Here is a 19,688-nt window from a genome sequence, read left to right on the forward strand (position 1 = left end):
GTCTTCTGGGGATAGGGAGAGAGCAAACACGAGAACTGAGCTTTCCCGGGCACCTCACAGAGGACAGCCTCATTTTTCCAAGGTGACATACCACACCTCAGACTGAATTTGCTATTCCTGATGTTTCTAGGTGAAGAACAATGCCTGCCTCCCAGAGTAACTGCTAACATATACTGAGTCTGTGCTATGCGCCAGGCATCATGCTAAATGTTTTACACGCATCATCTCATTTAATCCTCAGAGCCCTATTGTAATCATCCCTATTTAGCAGGTAAGGAGACTGAAGCACTGGAGAGCATAGGGATTTATAAAGATCGCACTGGTAGTCTTATTAATTGGTGAAGCCAGGATCCAACTACTGGCAGTCCAAAGCCAGCAGCCACAGAATCCCTTTAGAATTCTTACAAGTCTGATATACCTAAGGTCCATCATGGGGAGGCAGAGAGGGTTCTCCCTCCGGTCACAATGTGATGGGATACACAAAAGGTCTTAGCTACAGAGCACAGTGGTTGAATGGCTCTGGGAATTAACTAGAATATTTTGGCTGTTGATAACTTTATTCCCAATCCCTGGCTGTCCCCTGGTGGCTTTCCTGGGAAACTCACCAGCCAAAGAAATCCAAGTGAAATTAGTGGGATGAAAAGAACTGGACCAAATGACTTATTTGCTGTATAAACACCCTAACCAAAAACAGGTAAGCCTTTCAAGGTCCACATTACACAACTCACTTGTGACTAGCGGGTGATCCCTGTGACAGCTACAAGCTGACTGGTAGTACACTGATTAAAACAGGCAGCAAAATCTATGCCCCATGATTACACTTGTACTTCAAAAGCAGGAAACAGGATTTAATTAATGCAGCCATTACTTGCAACTTCACATGTCATTTTTAAGCTTCTAGGCTTGCCTTGTGGAAAGTTCCCAAAAGACTACTATGCTTCATGCCAACTTGCAACTGAACTCACCACCCCCACCCACTTCAATTCCGTTCCCTTGCCCTTTCCGATGCTATTATTCAACTAGGTGATGTTGGCTTTCACTGCTTATTTCAAGCACACTTGGTGGTATAAGATTATGCAAATAAAGCAGAACAAAGTCATTTCCTATAAAATACTAGTAGATAGCTAAAATCTAACTGGGCAAGAAGGGGACAAAAGGCAGTTTTTGAGAGTTGTGTCTTTACTGCACTCTGGGACCATGGGACTGGGTATCCATCCACCTTCCATGGATCTGGGGGAAATACTCTGATAGAAGCGGGTGACCTAAGCACAAATGCAGAAGATTGCCAAGTTTTTATTTATTCAAAGGGACATTTCCAGGTGCATAAAAAAGTCAAATTAATGTTCAAAAAAAAATACCACACCAAAAACCAAACATCTGCTAATCAATTGTTGAATTTAATGAAAACCACCTAAGACAGAAAAGGAGAAATGAGATAACCACGGAGAACCAGCCACCAGAGTTGAGTTTGTCGCAGACCACCTCCCCCTCTGCTGAAACGCGGGATACCACTGGAGACCAAGTCATTATTGTTGAGGCAGTGGAGCTGGAGGCGCTGTCAAGAGTCAGCAGGCTTGTTACTGACTCAGTGATGCACTGAACTCAATGAGGCACTTGGAGATGTAACACCCCAGCTCGAGGAATGTGGTTGGGAACCTGTCCTCCACTACAAGGGCCGATAACCTCAGGGCAGGTTATCTAATATCCCTAAGCAACCTCATTCTGGTCCTGTCTGACTGGACCTTCCTTCTTCCAACAGCAAAAAACACTGAAGACAATTAGGTCAATCCCTACACACTCTCTTCTTTCCTTCAACCCTTTTACAAAAGATATTACACGGGCAGCAGTTCTAAGCTCTCCGGAAACAGGGTCTGAGATGCAGTTGGAGGTTGAGAGGCATAAACAGCAGTTTAGAAATTCCTTTCCTCTTATGGCACTGATTTAGTTTAGACTTGGCTTCTCCTCCCCTCCCTCCACTCATGCTCTCATCCCCAGATGGACATACTGGCATCAAACAGCTCTAGTTTTCAAGCTGTACTGGGATTTCCCAGCAGAAGAGACACTGGTCTTTGTCATCCCGAAGTTCCCACTTCACCACCAGTTTTATCTGGAGAAAGAGAAAAAGAATTGAGAAAAATGAAAATAGGATCTCATCTCAATTGGTTTAACTATGAATCCTACGAGTACATTGTAATAAACTGCCCAATTCCTCACGCATTTTTTCTTAAATCATGGCATCAGGAAAGCTGCTTGGGAAGTGGACACAGCCTGTGTATTTAAACTTTAGAATAATAACCTAGTAAACTTATCAAATATAATTTCTAAAGCATTTTTTCCATAAATGAAGGTTTACATAAAAAATAATTTTACACTGAGATAATTTCTCTTGTATTTGGCAATCTGATTCAGCTTTTCCCAATTGTAACCATGAAGAGCAGAGATTGTTAAGTACAAGAAATTTACTGGTTAGTTGGAAATGAAACTATCAAAGCAGAAAGGATGTCCAAAGGAGTTTACTACCATATGAATAATTTCAGGAAGGATAATCCTTGCAGCATATAGTTTCAGTTAAATTCTCTAAACTGCTTTTAAAAAAATTGATTTTAGAGAAAAAGGGAGAGAGAGAGAAAGATTGATGTGTGAGAGAAACACTGATCGGTTGTCTCCCACACGTACCCTGACTGGGGATCGAACCTGAGACCGTTTGGTGTACAGGACAAAGCTTCAACCAAAAGAGTCACAATAGCCAGGGCTTAAACTGTATTTTTATTTCCTTTCTTAAAATTCAACATTTGAATGACAGTGATACCCAGGTTTCTCTAACCTTGTTTTGTAAGTTTTTCAAGAACAAGTACACATTAACTACTGTTTCCCTTAATACTTAAATGAACATAGTTTAAGTTTAAGCTGTTTTTTAAATAAAATTAATTCACTTAATAACTACCACATAGAAAGTGCCTACTATCTATCAGGCCCTAACTAGACACTCTAATATAAATAATTGAGGCTCCAAAACGCCCGCGATTATAATGCTACTTTGCATATTAATCTACAAACCTGTCCCTAACCTATAGGGTCTCTGACATCCCTTAAACATAGACTCGCTACATTAGAGACTTTTTGGGATGTTCTTTAATTACTTGTCATTTCTAGAAAATCAATGGCCAGACTGCTCCTGGAAAAAAGTAATCCCTTTACTTCCTCCATTCTTATCAAGATTCTTAATTTTAATACAGGTCCATTCCAGCAGGCTCTATTTTATAAATGTTTGGTAGAAGAAAAAGTAGGCATGGCAGGGTGAGTCAGAGGTGAAGGTAAGTAGGGGTTGGAAGGGGGTGGAGGGGAGAAAGAAGAGTGGAAAAAGCTACCTCTCTGCTGTGGAGCTAACAAGCTACTTCTCTCTTGTTAACAGATTAATGGAGAAACCAGGATTTTCTGATGATAATGCTATGACAACTTGAAATCTTGAATTATTTGATATCTGACTAAAATCTTTTGACACTTTACAGGTTTTGAAATCACAAGACTTGGCTCTAAGTCTAGGCTGTAATATTCCTTTGCAGAGTGGACTCTGTTCATATTGCATAATATTGGAAGCTCAAATTTCTTCAACTGTAAAAAAGGGATAATATCATCTCTACAAAGAGTGGTCCAGTGAAATATCCTAATATATAAAAAGCCAGGGGCCGTCACAACCGAAACCACCGGATGGACGACCGAATAGCAGGCTGCGTAGGGCGACCAAGCCAGCAGGGGAGTTAGTGAGGGACGGCCAAACGACTGAACAGCAGGCTGCATGGGGCAACCTGGCCGACAGGGAGGTTAGTGAAGGACGACCAAACAACTGAACAGCAAGCTGTGTGGGGTGACCAGGCCAGGCTGGCAGGGGAGGCAGTTGGAGCGACCTAGCGGGTGGGGTGGAGCAGTTGGGGTGACCAGGCCAGCGGGGGTGGGAGGGAGTTGGGGGCAACCAGGCTGGCAGAGGGGGGCAGTTGGGGGCAACCAGGCTGGTGGGGGGGGCAGTTAGGGGCAACCAGGCCGGCAGGGGGGGGCAGTTAGGGGCAATCAGGCAGGCAGGCAGGTGAGCAGTTAGGAGCCAGCGGTCCTGGATTGTGAGAGGGATGTCCCGGATTGGAGAGGGTGTAGGCTGGGCTGAGGGGATCCCACCCCCCCGCCCCGCCCCATGCATGAATTTTGTGCACTGGGGCTCTAGTTGTATATAAAAATGGCTATCTATTAGGCTATAGACAAAGAACAAAAGAACTCTAAAAAAATATCTGTGTACCTCGTGATTCCTAATACTCTAACTTATTTCCTTCCCTCAGGCACCTTTCCTTCACAGAGTAGAAGGACTCAACTCCACTTTTTTCTTCCTGCCCCCCTCCTCAGATATCTAATCTAGTCACAAGATCTCCAGGTCCTCAACAACAAGGTCACTTACCGAGGGGTACGCACTCTTCACTGGCAGTTTAGCCATGTAGTTGTAAGTCTTGTTTTTTTCGATGGGGCAGGTGACTCCACTCTTACAACCATCAGGTTCAGGAATGGCAAAGGCAATTGGGACGCCCATCACGATGCCATGCACCACGGCTTTGCTCCCTTGAGACTGAGTACCTAAGAGGAAAAAAAAAGAGAGAATAGTGATGGAAACAGCCTATTTCCAAACTCTAAATAAAAATTCAGATATATTTTCGAGCAACCGCATTGCTATGATAGCAAACCATAATGTTTGTAGCTCTTAATTCCTAGAGTCTATTTCTCTTTGTAGTTATGCTTTGTACCTCTGTGAATGCAGAGCAAGCATTTACGGCAAAACTTGAAAAATTACTGAATTATGCAAAAAAAAAAAAAAAAGGGTATCAGTGCAAAACACACACACAAAGAATTGTTTTCTTTGCTCTTAACCCCACCTTGGCCCTCACTGCCTTTCACAGTTTCTCAAGAGAATCAGAGCTACTTGGATAAATAATCTCATTCAACAGAGTAACTGATTTTTGGCTGTTAACTTTCTATTTACTATTCCCATCAGCTTCTGTCAAAGTGGATTATGTATCTTAAAGAGTTTTAGGAGGCTGGTCTCTGAATTCTCAAATACTCCCACACAAAGGATTCCATTAGAAATTAAGAATAAAATAGAAGGCAATGTAGAAAGAAGGAATACAGAATCTATATACATACCATGGACTGTAGCAGAAGAAAAAGAGATAACCCTTTAGAAACTGGATAAGATCAGAAAGAGGTGCATTTCTGGCTAAGCTCTGCCCTCCAGATGAAAAGATGGGCAGGAGGAATAAATATAATAAAATGAGGGCAACCAGAATTATAAGCTGTTAGGTCATTCTGGAGATCTGGACTATTGGCTCTGCTTTTTGTGTGTGTGTGTGTGTGTGTGTGTGTGTGTACCGTTTCCAGAGGTACTGAGAGGATGTATCAGATATTAAACTGGTAAGAACAGGTACTACACTTAATCTTAGCCCAAAAGCAGAGAAGCGATGGACTGTTTCTTTCTTTCTGTCTGGGTTGGTGATTACTTTTGTTTAGAAGTCACTTTTTTTTTTATTGGAACAATAGAGAGGCCAGGAAAGAAAATAATTCTAGTACTTAGAGATGTCTTTAGGCTTAAGAATAAGTGATGACAGGAGTGGGGGATATGTGCAGTGAAGAAGGAAACTTTATTCAGTGAAAAACAGCTTAACTGTGATACAGCATGGCTGTGAGGCAGTGCTGGGCCAGGCCCTCTCTGACTAGACAGCTCTGCTCTGCACCTCCATGATCTGCTTTGCTCTGCTTCCTTGCAGTCTGCTTTTTCAGCTCAGCCAGGAAGACCCATTCTCCAGTCTTCAGTGCAATGGGAAAGTGTGTTTTGATATTTCTTATTAGACTGTCTAATCTAGTTCCAAAGGATAGAAAATAAAAGAAGGATTCAGGGTAGATACCTCCCTAGAAATAAAGATTATGCGGTTATGTAGATTCCTGGAAATCTGAAGGTGATGAATGTGGTACCAGAAAGCAACAGGTTCCAATGTTTCTTCAAGTTCAAGCAATTTCTCAGATTTCTTGATTGCTTCTTGGGTCCCCAGTGAGTTCCCTAAACCTAAGTATTAATTACTCTTGTGTTTTGAGGCAGAACACAGACTTAATAGCTAGAAGGCATATTGCTTAAAATAACATTTAGAGGAGTTCCAAAGTCTACAGAATTGGGATCTGTACTAATACTCTGAAGTCTGTAGCTAAACAGCTGACATTCCCATAAAAGCCTACTGTGCAATATGGTCCGAAATAGGACACAGAGAGCCAAGCTGTCTTCTCTCACCTGTGAACACAAGGAAATCTCTCTGTGCTTTGAGGAAGTCTGGACTTTGGGAAACAGGCAATATGGGAACTCCATATGAGAAGGCTGTCCAAGGATATAGCCAATCCTAGCTATACACAGGCTGGAAGGGAGGTCACAGTGTGGGGAAGCACGCGACGCAATTGGAATGTCTGTAAGGAGGATTCTCAAAAGGTCGAGAGCCTCTGAGGTGACCTTGCCGAAGGCGGCAGCTCCTACCTTGACTTTTCCAAACAAGTCCGACCCCCAGGGTGTTTTGCTAGAATCTCTATGTTTAGTCTTTAAAGACTCGACCTTGTAGAAGCATATACTTTCTCAAGGATACTTATTCTGCTGATTGTATCTAGAGGTTAATTTTAGTTCAAGCTGTGTTACAATAAAAGCCAAAGGAGGCAGGCGAACAGGGCTACTTGGCGGTGATAGCCAAGTAGTGCCTTAGCCCTCTCTATCACAGAAAGGTGTGTTAGAGGAATCATTCATCCGTCGTTCAGGGTCTGCCGGTCAGCCCCGGCATCACAGAATTCTTACTGCAATTCCCCTCCCCCACATTCCCATGCTCATCCCCATACTGAGACTGATGTTATGTTTAAGATGAAGTTGAAGGTAAGAGCCACTTTTACTCACTACTGGTGAAGGTGACATTGACAGCGTAAGACTGCCCTTTCTGCAGATGGCAGGGCTGAATGGGGCATGGGATCACATTCACTTCCTTTATAACTCCAACCCCGGAACCTGCAAAAGAAGAAAAATGAGTTGAAATAGGAGAAAAAATAAACCACACAGGCTGTCCCTACCTAATGTGAAGATGCCCTACTCTCCCAGTTAGGATGACTCTTTCTCCTTTGACCATCCGTGATCTCCAGGGAACTGCTCATATTTGATGCGTGAAGGGGAATTAAGGAAATTAAGTATATATAGCCACTCCACTGCTCTGTAACCTGGGAGGTCTATACCATGAAAAATCCTCCCCCCAAACACCCCCCCGCCCCCCCAGATTTTAAAGCAGCACACATATCGTACAAGTGATGGCTCAAGTCCCAGCACTACTGCTTCCATTTGGAATCTTGACACTGGCTGCTCCCAAACTGCCCTCCCTCACCATCTTTCAATCCAGTACTGGTATCTCTCCAAATTAGTGGTCTCCAAGCTTTGTATATGCCCACCAATAAGAACAACTTTAAGCATTCATCTCCAATACACAGATGTGTACACTCCACTTTGGAAACCTGTGTTCTTCAAAATAAGTATTTTTGGGGCAAGGTATGTGTCCTTTAAAAAAAAAAAATCAGTCTAAAAAAGGACGAAAGTGCTATTTGTTCACAATAAATGCTTGATCAGAAAAGGTAAGGCACAAATCATTAAAAATCCCGTCATCTCACTCAGGCCCCAACACTGGACAGCTGAGTGGGAGAGAATGCAAGAGAACTGCCTGTTAACACTGCCTGTAACAGGGCAAGGGCAAGCTCTGCAATTCAGCCACCACTGTTGAGAGGTAGACTCAGACCTCATGCCTGGGTTTGAAATCTTACTAATCTCAATCATGGCTCCATTACTTACTGTGTAACCTCAAGGCAAGATACTTAACCTCTCTGGGGATAGTATTGGTACCTACCTCATAGAGCAGGTGAGCTAACACACATGTAGCTCTGAGATAAGTGTTTGGAACATAGTCATGCTATGCAGTATGTTCCCTTTATCCACGGTTTCTCTTTCTGCGGTTTCAGTTACTCATGGTTAACTGTGGTCCAAAAAGATTAAATGGAAAATTCCAGAAATAAACAATCCATAAGTTTTAAATTGAGAATAGCATGTCTCACCCAGGACATGACTCACCCCTTTGCTCAGCAAGACACTTAGCGTCTGATTGTCCCGTATAACAATGCTTGTGTTCAAGTCACCCTCACTTTACTTAATAATGGGATGGCCCCAAAGAACAGTAGTGATGCTGGCAATTCATATATGCCGAAGAGAAGCTGTATAGTGTCTCCTTTATGTGAAAAGGTATGTATGTATAGGAAAAAACATGGTATATCCGGGGGGGAGGGGGGGGGCAAAAGTAGGTTTACAATGGTAAGTACGCAAAACAGAGTTTATTCTTGCGTTACTATTTATTAATTATTGTATTATTTCCTATATGAACACCTGTAAACCCAGTTTTGCCCACCTTGCATAGGGTTCGGTGCTATCCACGGTTTCAGAAATCCACTGGGGGTCTCAAAACATATTCCCCATGGATAAAGGGGGGGCAATTGTATAACTATTTACTAATTATTGTAATCATACCAGGATTCAGCCCATAAATTCAATCTAGAGTAGCTGCTCCCGGGTGGATTAGCATGTTCCCTTTTGCCACACAAGGTGGGCCTCTCATCTCAAATATACTTTGTGGGTAGAAATTAGGGATCCAGGTGATAGAATAGACTGTCTCTAAAGTAGAATGCATGAAGACAGAAAGCAAACTGAAGGCTGAGAGCACGTTATTTGCTTTGTCGTCACCGTCCTGTAGGACATGAAGTGAGAAGCTCAGGTGGATGGCCTCTGCTCTTGGGGTAACAGTCACCATACTGACCAACGCTGCTCCAGCTAGTCTGTAAGGACCGTATCCCCAGCTTGTTTCTCCACCGTGGCAACGTTCTCAAACTCTACACTCAAGAATTCCCTTCTCTAAGCACTCTGTTCCACTCTGTCATAACCTCCATGGATGGGGGGAAGGGGGGAGAAGAGGAGGGGGGACCCAGAACTTTAATCAACAACCTATTGAAAATCAGTGCTTATACCAAAGCTTTCTGAATCTAGCTTTTCTGCCTGCTTCTTTCAAGGCTGGGGCACATGATCTACAAGGAACTGAGTCAAGGATGGTACTTGTAGCTCCTTCATCCAGTTTTTCAGCTGACAAGAGGTTCTTGCACTCCCAATGTCAACAGCACTAACTCCTCAGTCCCAACCTGCAAAAATTGCAAAACTAGTTTGCTTGGCCCTACTTCTCACTTGAGGAGATGCCACTCCATACAGTGGAACTCAAAGAACTTTTGATGTGGGCACTAAAGTTTTTACATTGTATTTCCCAATTCAAAAGTAAATTGAAAATCTGTAGCGGAAACCCTCCTTCCCTTAAGAAGTTCCTGCCGTAGGCATACACCTGCTTTTTTCATAGGAGTAGAACAATGTTTGAATTTAATTTTTTTCAAGGTTACCACTGAAACCCAAAGTGGCTCAAAAACACACACTAGTTTCTTATTGCTTATTAGTTGCGAGAACTTGGGCAAGGTACTCTATGTGCCTGTTTCCTCATCTAGAAAACAGATTATGAGGGTTGAACGAGTTAAGACAGTGTCTTCATCCAAATGTTGGCCACTAAATTTAACAGAGGGAAAGGAACCGCATTTGTTAAGTAATAACAGGCCAACAGTCTTTATTCCTTCATCAATCTGTCCCCTGGCCCCCAACTTTGCTTTGTGGAAAAAGTAAACGAGGGGATACTTTTCCACTATGTCATCAAAATTCATGTCGAAGCAAAAGCAAAGTTGGGAGCTAGGGGACAGACTGATGAAGGAATAAAGACTGTTGGCCTGTTATTACTTAGTAAATAGCATTTACTATTACTTGGGAACTGGATATAAAGGAGCAAACTTATGCTGGTTCCCATTCTGCTCTGTTACTTTGGTTAAGTTACCTAACATCTCTGGAATTCAATGACTGACTATAGGATCTCTAAGTTCCCTTCCAGCTCACGAATTTTATAAAATCAGTTTCATGCCTTGCACTTATCATTATGCCGCTTCACTTCAGGAAACTTCAGCAGGAGCAATCAATTCTGTAGAACTGTCCCAACGAACTCACAATTTCCACACCCCTCCCCCTCCTTTTATTTCCCAACGAGACTCCAACCACAGCGGCAAGGGGGGTGGGGGGGAAGTATGTGTCACACGCTGCGACCAGGAACACGAGTTCTATAGATAGGAGGAAATGACAACATTCCATAGCCCCCCCCCCAGAACGCTAACGGAGTTAATCACGAAAAGGAGAACTGACTTTCGACTTGTCAGCAAAAGGTAAGTTAAAAAGGAAAAGCAAACACAGTGAGGAGGGAAAGGTCATCCAAGATACAAGGCAAAAATACAAGTTGTGCGCCCCTCCCCTCGCCCCCGCGCTGTCTATGGACCTTTAGTTGTCTGCCCTGCAAACTTTAGGAAACTTCGGCAGAAGGTCCACCCATCGCCGGGGACGTCCAGGGACCCCACGCGCGCGTTCCAGGGTCAGAGACAAAGCTGTGGGTGGGCGAGTTTCCTCGAGGACGGCACCTTCTCCCCCGCCCGAACCGACCCCACTCCAAGAGGGGTCCGAGGCTGAGCCTGGCCGCCGACGGGGACCCGCCCCACCGAGCTCTGGTCTCAGCGCGAGGTGCCGGCGGAGGCTCCCGCCGAGAGCGCGGAACCTCCGGCGGGCCCGGGACTCACCGCAATCCTTGAAGTGCACCGGCTCGGCCAGGGCGGAGGTGCCGAGCGCCAGGAGCAGGAGCGCGGCGGCCAAGCAACACATAGCTGCTGAGGAACTTCCAAGCGCAAGGAAGGAAGAAGCGGCCGCCGGAGTCACAAGATAAACCTGCCGGGGCGGGGTCGGGGAGGAGCTCTATCCGGCGACCCGGCGCCCGCAAACAAGGCCTCGGCCCGCCCACGCCCCGCCCCCGGCTGCTGGGACCAGGCCCCGCTCGGTCTCCGCCCACACTGTCCGCTCGGCCGCCCAGCGGACTCGGATACATCTCCGCCCCGCCTCTCTCTACAGTTCTCGGCTTGGTGGATGCAGTCTCACTTTCGCAATGGGAGCATTCCTAGCCAATAACATGCCTCCGCTTCTCGCACCGCCCAATAGGCGTGCTCGGAGGCAGGGTCTCTTGGGGTCCCGCCTCCGAGGCGCTGGCGGAGAAGGGGATTGGGGCGACGCGAGGGGCGGGGTTTACTGAGGAAGATGGCGGCCGCCAGGGGCTTGTCCCTAACGGCGGCGGCCCTGAGAGCGGTCACCCCCTGGCGGAGGAGCAGGTACCCAGCTTACAAGGACCCTTGGGAAGTGTGTTTAGGTTTTGTGACTTCCCGGACTAAGCGGAAATGAAGGTCCGGGGGAGGTGAGGGTGTGGCGCGAGGCTGGCCGGTTGGAGGTCGCCAGGTCTGTCGTGAGGATAGTGCATTGGAGTCGCCGGGTGTGGCGGGAGGCCGTCCAGGTGGGGGTCGCCAGGTGTCCCTCTGCTCGCGGGCTCACCGTCCTCCCTTTGCGTGTGGTAGGCTCCTCGCGGCGTCCGCCCGACCTCCGGCGCTTCGGGAAGCGTCGTCCTCCAGCCCCGAGGCTGACGAAGGCCAGGTTCACCTCACCAACAGCTGCGTCCAGGTGAGGGGGCGGCGGGCCCGGACCGGGGCCTCCCCGGGGCCCACCCTTCCGCCGCCCCCGGCCGGGCGGGCCTGACCCCCTCGTCCTGCGTTTCAGAGGCTCCTGGAGATCACCCAAGGGGCAGAATTCCTCAGGCTGGAGGTGGAGGGGGGTGGATGCTCCGGATTCCAGTACCGATTTTCGCTGGACACAGTGATCCACCCCGACGACAGGCAAGGAGGAAGGGAGGGGGTGGTGGTCCTCGGAGTGCGCGGGAGGGCAGCGTGTGTGGAGCTGAAGGCGCACTTTTATTCCGGATTTGAGCGGGTTGCTCAGGATGCTCCACACCACCCCTCCCGCGCACAGGGGGGTGGGGGGAGGATGCACGTGAAGACGGGTTGCCTTGATTCCAAAGAACCCAGTCACGGGAGGGAGATGGGCCTTCCTGGGCCGCGGGGTCGCTGATGGGAGTGAGGCCGGATGAGATGCCAGGTCTGAATTTCCGAACGTTTCCCAGGAGTCGTTCCGTTGGATCTTTCTGCCTCCAAAAGCGGCACCTTTTTGGAGGCAGGAAGGAATGCTTCCTGTTTCGGAAAACCCGGATGCGCACCTCTCACGCCAGGGCTCGGAGTGCGGGGGTGTTGGTGTTCAGGATCGTCACTGATGCTGTCCTGTGTGTGGTTTGCTTTTTGTGTGTTTGTGTTTTTCCTCCCCAGGGTATTCGAACAGGGCGGGGCCCGAGTGGTGGTTGACTCTGATAGCTTGGCCTTCGTGAAAGGCGCCCACGTGGACTTCTGCCAGGAGCTGATCCGAAGCTCCTTCCAAGTGCTGAACAACCCGCAGGCGGAGAAGGGCTGCTCCTGTGGCTCTTCCTTCTCTGTCAAGCTTTGATGAGATGGCAGGCGACCCAGAGGTGGCTGCCACGGGTACCCCTTCGAGGCGCCTGGAATTCGTCGATGCTAGGGGTTTCCTTCCGATCATGTCCCTCCCACGATTTGATTTCCCGCAACCCAGGAGTGTTGTGTGTTGCCACTATGTGTTCCAGAATGTGAAGCAATCTTGACTCTTGACTTCATTTCTCCTGCACACTTCTAAGGCCAAGGCTCTAGGTCAGGGGTCCTCAAACTTTTTAAACAGGGGGCCCGTTCACTGTCCCTCAGACCGTTGGAGGGCCGGGCTGTAGTTTAAAAAAACAACAACTATGAACAAATTCCTATGCACACTGCACATAGCTTATTTTGAAGTGAAAAAACAAATGTTTTCGGTGGCCCGCGGGCCGTAGGTTGAGGACCCCTGCTCTAGGTGCTGCTCCCTAAGGTTTGTTTAAGAACTAGTTTGAAACCCAGTGTAATCTGGAGAGCCTCCAAGGTTCCAAAATGTGAGTTGCTTCTCTGGCCTTCAGAGCTGCTTGTACATAGATGTATAACTCTGTATAAAAGCTTCGTTTTAAAGCAAGCCCCGTTTACTTGTGTTTTGAATCAGAGTCACAGATTAAATAGTGGGAACGCTCATTAGTAGGCCAGAGAGGATGGGAAAGGCATCTCACCCTTCCTGAACGTGCTCCTGGACTTGTCCTTGTTTTCTGTGCAGCTCATGCTCCACTGCCCATGTGCTAGGGCAGACAGATTTTCTTATCACACTCAGAATTCTTTTTTTATTTATTTTTAAATTTTAATTTTCTTTTTTCCATCACCATTTATCCCCTTTATCCCTCTTCGTACTCAGGATTTAGATTCACAAAACCAAAAAGCCCATCACTCAGAAAACAGACCTAACTCCCACTGATGCCTTAATCACTTGGAAAATAGCCTCCACATTCCTACAGACATTTCAAGATTCTGTGATCATTTAGTGACTGAATCTTTTAAGGATATGTGGCTTCATTTACCTTACGGTATAAACCGCCTCTGGTCTCACACATAGCAGAAACTGGTCCCTTTTGTTGGAATAGATAATAGATACTCAGGGATTTTCTTTTAGGTTGAATTACCAGATAAAATGCAGGATACCCAGTTGAATTTGAATTTCAGATGAACAGTAAATAATTTTTAGTATAAGTGTGTCCCAAATATTGTATGAGATATACTAAAAATTCTTTGTTGTGTATCTGAAATTTAAATTTAACAGGGCATCCTGTATATTTATTTCTTAAACCTGGCAACTTCATTTTAGGATTACTGAAGTAAAAGCATTTTAAGCCACAAATTCCAATGAATTTTAAAGTACTTATTTGGGCCCTGGGTGGGTGACTCGTTGTCCCATACACCAAAAAGTTATGGGTTCAATTCCTGGTCAGGGCATATATCTGGGGTGTGAGTTCAATCAGGCAACCAGTCGATGCTTCTGTCCTTTCTCTCTCTCCCCCTTCCTCTCTAGAAATCAATAAAAACATATCCTTGGGTGAGGATTAAAAAAAAATTAAAGTACTTATTTGGGTATAGCTTTTATATAGGCTACAGAGCTAGAAATTGCTGTGGTATGTGTCTGACTGCTTGGGGAGCCAGAATTGCATGGACTGACAACTAAAAAAAGACAAAAATGCCACCCCCATGAGGAATGATTTATAAATACTAATCTTGGGGAAACTACACCCAAATTGATTCTGGAAGAATTATTGGTTAAACACACCTTTTCCTCCAGAGCCTACTAGTAAAAGTTTGTTACAGCAAAAACGTGCATTTCTGGACTGGATTGAACCATTTCTAGACTGAATTAGAATTAAGGTCATTCAATAAAAGAATTTACCATTAAAGAATGGCAATACAGACTTTAGAGACAAAGTATCTGAGATAGAAACTTAGATGCTTACATATTTAACATGGGAAAATCTAGGACTTTGAGAAAACTGATCATGTGTAGACAATGTGTACAAAGAGGAAAGAAGGGGACACTCAGAAACCTGAGCAGATTTCTTAGCAGATTTTCATGGAAGGAGGCAGAAACCAGTGTACCGTGGAAGCATCTGTGTGTAACTTTACTAAGACATTGAAAATAGCTGCCAGTACCTGGCCTAATAAGATTTTCAGCTCAGTCTAAGTCCTTTGATCCTCCCTCAAAAAAAGAGATCTTGCTATATTTTAAGTGTTAGAAATATTCTTCCAGAATATTTTTGTGGGTTACTTACTGATTTCGTGATTTTAAAATTTATAGTGAGCATAAGCATAATAGCTTTAGTAGCTAAATAAACCATTGAATTGTAGTGGTTTATTAGGCAGAACAAGGTCTCTTAGAATGCCTATATGTAAGTACCTACTGTTAGTGGGAAACCTGGAATTTTGTGTGTAGAAAGAGTGGATTTGGGAGAAATCACCTTATTTCACACAGAAAGCTTTATGGGGGAACCTCAAATAACCAGAAGTCTCCATCGGAGGTGGGTGACAGAAATTTTAAGAACACGGCGTGGGGACAGTGGCAGTTTGTTGGGAATAAACAGTAAGCAATATAAACAAGTTTAGGATCTCTTGCAGGCACTTTCTGACCAGATGTCCTCTTCCTGGCAGGCCATAAAAGTCAGCAGGTAGTTTCACAAATTTTGCTCACTGCAAATTCATTTGGGAAAAGTTTATACTCTTAGCATCAGAAGGGAGGGTTTTGGGTTTGTTTTGTTTTTGCCTCCCTTTACTTCCAAGGGGAGGTTATCAAGGCCCTGTTTGTTGCAGACTTGATTTTATTTAACTGTGTATGCAGGCTAGTCAGTGCCTGGGGCATCATGCCCTACCCTCTGCCTTAGCAAAACATAATGGTACAGGAACCAGAGGCAGGGGAGCCCTGGGTCTGCTTTATGTTGTGAATAGCTTTATGTTGTTGCTCCAAAGAGGGGGCCTTTGGCCAACGTCCAGATCTTACCTTGTGGCATGATGCTTTAGTTATGGGATTGATAGTGACTAGTGGTATGAAAACTATAGGTTTCCCACCTACCCTTTGTTTCTCTATGACTAGGAGAAAATAGTAGAAGATACTCTTTTTTTCTGAGAACTGAGTACTATTCTTTTGGCCTTTTGCTATAAAGCATCCTAGTGGAAGGTTGACATTTGGCAGGGACATCCTGTATAGAGAAGTGGGCAGCACTGATGGTCATGGGATAGCTCTCCCTTAGACTCTCGCCCTGAGCTGATGTCACACAGCTTGCAGCGGGCAGGGCCTAACACTGTTCACGGCAGCATTATGGTTCTGTATGTTTGTGTCAAGCAGGAAACTCTACTTTTCTATGTATCTAAGGTAGACATTAATGATTGCTTTTTAAAAATTTCTCTGCCATTTCTCCATGGAAATACCACAGGACTGCTTAAGGGAAGTTTGCTTTAAGAAATTTTGAGTCCAAGCCGGTTTGACTCAGTGGATAGAGTGTCAGCCTGCGGACTGAAGGGTCCCAGGTTTGATTCTGGTCAAAGGCATGTACCTCAGTTGCATGCTTGATTCCTGGCCCTGGTTGGGGTGCATGCGGGAGGCAACCAATCTGTGTCTCTCTCACATCGATGTTTCTGTGTGTCTCTCCCCCTCCTTTCCACTCTCTCTAAAAAATCAATGGAAAAATATTCTCAAGTGAGGATTAACAAAAAATAAAACAAGTGAATTTAAAAAAGAAGTTTTGAAATAATTATCTGGCTTTATTTGTAAAGTATAGTCAGGTAAATATATAAAGAGACAAAACATTTAAATAGTCTATGGCCAGCAGCTGTATTTAAAAATATTTTATTTTTTTGAATGGGTTATACATATGGTACAAAATTCCAAGAGACACAAAAGGGGATAAAATGAAAAAGTGTTCCAATCCTGTACCCATCCACCCTGTCAACCTCCCCACAAGTTACCATTGTTTCTAAGAATTTAGCCCACAGGTATGTAATCCATAGAAATAATATGAAATAACATTTGCATAAGAATAATCATTATAGCATTGTTTTTAATAGCAAAAGTTAGAAAACAATGGAAATGTCCACCAGTAGGGGACTGATTAAATAAATTATGATTTATCCATTCAATGGAATAGTATACACTTATAAAACAGGATGAGAGAGCTTGTATGTGCAAGTATGTATTAAGTGTAGAGAGCGCCTGGGAAGGCGCATGAGCTGATTATCAGCTGAGTCCAGTGGTGTCGGCAGAGCCACGTCCTGGAAACATACCTTGCCAGAGGCAGGTATGTGGTCAGCCTGACCTTTAGCTCAGGCACCAGGGGATGGGTTTCATTATCTAAGTTCAGCCAGGCGCCAGGAACGGATGCAATGATCTGGGCTCAACCAGGAGTGAAAATTACAAAGAAGCCACAAGAATGAAGAATTGCAGCTTGATCTTTAACCATGATTTCACATAATTTCCTTTGTCTTAAACTCTAGTAAAACTTCCCGGTATCATGCTGTATATAATAAATGCCCTGTACTAGCTCTGAGTCACTGTGTCTCCATCTGAGGGCAGCGTCCCACCTGGTCCCAGCTTTACTTAAAGTCTTTGTGTCTGTCTCTTTTTTTCCCTTTTCTCAATCCCCAGCCACGTTGGCTAAGTCTAAATATTAGCGAGGAGGCTGCTTAGGACTCGTCCGCTCTCTAGCCATGCTGGTGACGGCCCAAGAGAGAAATCTTATAATTAAGTGAAAAAAGCAAGTGTAGGACAGCATGCATAGCATGCTGTTTGTGTTTTTAGTACATAGAAATGTGTGTATATGCATGAAATGTCTCTGGAAGGACAAGCAGGGTGGTGAGAGAGGAGGAGGGGCAATGGGGACAGCACTTAAGGAAGCGCAGTGCCAGCAGGGTATATTGAGGAATGGTGACATTCTCTGAAACATGGGGTGTAAGATGGAGTTAGCGAATACCCAATTCTCCCCTTTCTTTAGACAAGTAGCAGCATGTGTTACACTTTGCTATACAACCCTCCTTTCCCCTTCATCTATTTTGGATATCCTATCAAGGCATTTAGAGCCACTTTTTCTTTTTAGGGCTCCATAGCAATTAATAGTAATTGTTTCTAATCTTTTGCTATTACAAATATGCTATACCATAACCTCTTACACATGTCATTTCACATTTGGTGAGAAAATAGCTGAAGATTAAATTCCTAGAAGTGGAATTATTGATTCAAAGAGTAAGTGCTTTTATAATATTGAAAGCCATTTCCATATCCTTTCAGAAGCTGTATCACTTTACACTTCCGTCAGCTATGCATGTGCCTCTTTCCCCAGATGCTTGCCAACTGACAAGAGCGTCTCGGTGGTTTCACTTGCATTTCTTTTATTGTGAGTGAGGGTCAGGATATTTCCATTTCTAAGTTGGGAATAAAAATAGTAAATGGGATTGTTGGATAATTAAATGAAATTTGGGTATAACACTCAACATTGCCTAGCACAGAGCAAGCATTCAATAAGTTATGTGATGGCTGACAATCAGAGCAGCAGATAGGACAGGACAGATTAAATTAAGAAAATAGTATTCATTTCCATGTCTCCAGGCACAGGGAGCCTTGCTCATTTACATTGCAGTTCATTAGAGGAAAACAAAGTCAGAGCTTTCTCGTCTCAGAAGAGTAAAGAACCTTTTCCCACTGGAACCCCATTACAGGCTACTGGCAGAGCTCGCGAGAGGCACAGCCTCCTCGCTAATATTTAGACTTAGCCAACGTGGTAAAGAAATGTGGTTTCATGTGAAACAAAAGTGAAGAGCCCAGATGTACATTTCTTTATTCTAACTAAATTCCCAGCTAGCCAAGGTTGGAGTGGGTCTTTCCTTGTGAACTCAGAGGATGCCAGCCAGCCATTTTATGAAGGTTGAGAGGGCAGAGGCTTCTGAGAAGAGAGGAGAAACAACAGGAAATCTGGCTTCCCCCCAAACAGGACTACGCTGTATCCCACAAGCTAGGAAATAGACGTCTTTATTTTTAACACGCAAACTGGTGCCCACAAAAGGAGAGCCCAGGAGAAAGGTGTTTCCTGTAAGGAGCAGGTCTTCCGGGACGGGCACCCTGTCTTGTGTAAAGGAGCTACCGCTGGGTACATTTTGAATATTTACTCAAAGCAACTGAATATTTTCTTTAGATTTGTGTGAAGCCCTGGCTCCCCACCCCTTTTCTTTTTCTCAATTCCCTATATTTTTAATATTTCCCTCTTGCTTTCTCAGTCTTCTTGCTCCCCTTCATTTGTGTCTCTTACACTCAGCAAGCTGGTATCAGTCTTGCTTTTCCGGATGAGGGGATCTTCTGCTCCTCCCAGGGGCCACAGAAGTGGCTATAAGATGATGTGGCAAAATCTGGTCCAGACCAGACTGGCTAAGTGGCAGTGATGGTTCTTGGTAGGAGGCGTTGGAGTCACTCCCCAAACTTTCTCCAGTCCTTTTGTGCTCCACAGATTCTGAAGGCCATCCTAAGACAGATGTAGCCTCTGACCCAGTTTTGCAGTCATCAGGATGATAGGTGGATCGTGGCTGGAAAAGGTGCGGTGTAAGGCCAAAGGGCCTTGCACGTTTGCACAGCTTGCGGGGGGCCATCCTTTGGTAAGCATCTCATAGTCAGGCCAGGACAGATGGCGGACTGGGCCTTGTGGCCAGTGGCTGAAGCATTAAAGCATTTGGTGGTGTTTGAGCCAAGCAAGGGCATGGTGGCATGGAGGCAGTGACAAGCTCACAGCCCGAGCCTAAACTGGGAGAGATGAAAAGCAGGCAAGGCTGGCTGGGAGTGGGGCTGCAGTGCCTCCTGCCCGATGACTTCATGTATCTTCCCAGCTAGGAAAGCGTCCTCAAGGCCCCTGCCTGAGGCCCATTTCCAGGTAGCTGCTGACACTGACCCCTCACTGCTACTCCTTGGCAGTGCAGTGGGGGGGCCCTGCCTCGGCCACATAACCGGGGGAGCAGTGGCAGCGGTAGGAGCCCTCCGTGTTCTCGCAGTGACCATGGGCACAGAGTGCAGCAGGCCCGTTCAAGTCATCACACTCATTCACATCTAAGGAGAAGGAAGGCAGAAGAGAGATGGCAGGAGCCCGAGGGTCTCTGGCCTGTTGCCTCTGGCCCTCTGA

The 19,688-nt window shown here is 45.3% G+C and overlaps 3 protein-coding genes and 1 pseudogene across 4 annotated transcripts in view; 1 reads left to right on the top strand and 3 right to left on the bottom strand.

The window, feature by feature from the left end:
- Positions 1–1,376: 1,376 nt before the first annotated feature.
- NPC2 (NPC intracellular cholesterol transporter 2) lies at positions 1,377–10,967 on the bottom strand. The gene is made up of 4 exons (XM_036312975.1): positions 10,789–10,967; positions 6,956–7,063; positions 4,442–4,614; positions 1,377–2,107 (listed from the first exon to the last, which is right to left on the bottom strand). Exons 1-4 carry the CDS (start codon positions 10,868–10,870, stop codon positions 2,021–2,023), a joined length of 450 nt encoding a protein of 149 aa, XP_036168868.1. The 5' UTR covers positions 10,871–10,967; the 3' UTR covers positions 1,377–2,020.
- On the bottom strand, positions 5,395–5,494 carry LOC118660946 (annotated as a pseudogene).
- A 272-nt stretch (positions 10,968–11,239) lies between the features above and the next one.
- On the top strand, positions 11,240–13,144 carry ISCA2 (iron-sulfur cluster assembly 2). 2 transcript variants are annotated; one of them, XM_036312954.1, is made up of 4 exons: positions 11,240–11,367; positions 11,608–11,710; positions 11,807–11,922; positions 12,406–13,144. In XM_036312954.1, the coding sequence occupies exons 1-4, from the start codon at positions 11,297–11,299 to the stop codon at positions 12,578–12,580; spliced, it is 465 nt and encodes a 154-aa protein (XP_036168847.1). In that variant the 5' UTR covers positions 11,240–11,296; the 3' UTR covers positions 12,581–13,144. The 2 variants fall into 2 exon arrangements, with proteins under 2 accessions (XP_036168847.1, XP_036168856.1); XM_036312963.1 differs by lacking the exon at positions 11,240–11,367 and adding an exon at positions 11,419–11,450.
- Positions 13,145–16,365: 3,221 nt separating this feature from the next.
- The window catches only part of LTBP2 (latent transforming growth factor beta binding protein 2), a 95,093-nt gene continuing 91,770 nt past the window's right edge, over positions 16,366–19,688 (bottom strand). The window contains exon 36 of the mRNA XM_036312989.1: positions 16,366–19,615. Within this exon, the coding sequence (XP_036168882.1) occupies positions 19,470–19,615 (146 nt within the window). The 3' untranslated portion in view covers positions 16,366–19,469. The remainder of the gene's footprint in view (positions 19,616–19,688) is intronic.

The sequence above is a fragment of the Myotis myotis genome, unplaced genomic scaffold (genome assembly GCF_014108235.1).
Source record: "Myotis myotis isolate mMyoMyo1 unplaced genomic scaffold, mMyoMyo1.p scaffold_m19_p_1, whole genome shotgun sequence".
NCBI classification, from domain to species: domain Eukaryota; kingdom Metazoa; phylum Chordata; class Mammalia; order Chiroptera; family Vespertilionidae; genus Myotis; species Myotis myotis.

Bases quoted from the DNA above. Each gene is read 5' to 3' on its own strand.
- NPC2 (XM_036312975.1), bottom strand. From the start codon at position 10,870: ATGTGTTGCTTGGCCGCCGCGCTCCTGCTCCTGGCGCTCGGCACCTCC. The intron at 4,615-6,955 runs GTGAGTAAAAGT...TTTTCCTCTTAG, and splicing joins CAATGTCACCTTCACCAGTA to GTACTCAGTCTCAAGGGAGC. The intron at 2,108-4,441 runs GTAAGTGACCTT...CTCTTTCTCCAG, and splicing joins TGAAGAGTGCGTACCCCTCG to ATAAAACTGGTGGTGAAGTG.
- ISCA2 (XM_036312954.1), top strand. From the start codon at position 11,297: ATGGCGGCCGCCAGGGGCTTGTCCCTAACGGCGGCGGCCCTGAGAGCG. The intron at 11,711-11,806 runs GTGAGGGGGCGG...CCTGCGTTTCAG, and splicing joins TCACCAACAGCTGCGTCCAG to AGGCTCCTGGAGATCACCCA. The intron at 11,923-12,405 runs GCAAGGAGGAAG...TTTCCTCCCCAG, and splicing joins GTGATCCACCCCGACGACAG to GGTATTCGAACAGGGCGGGG.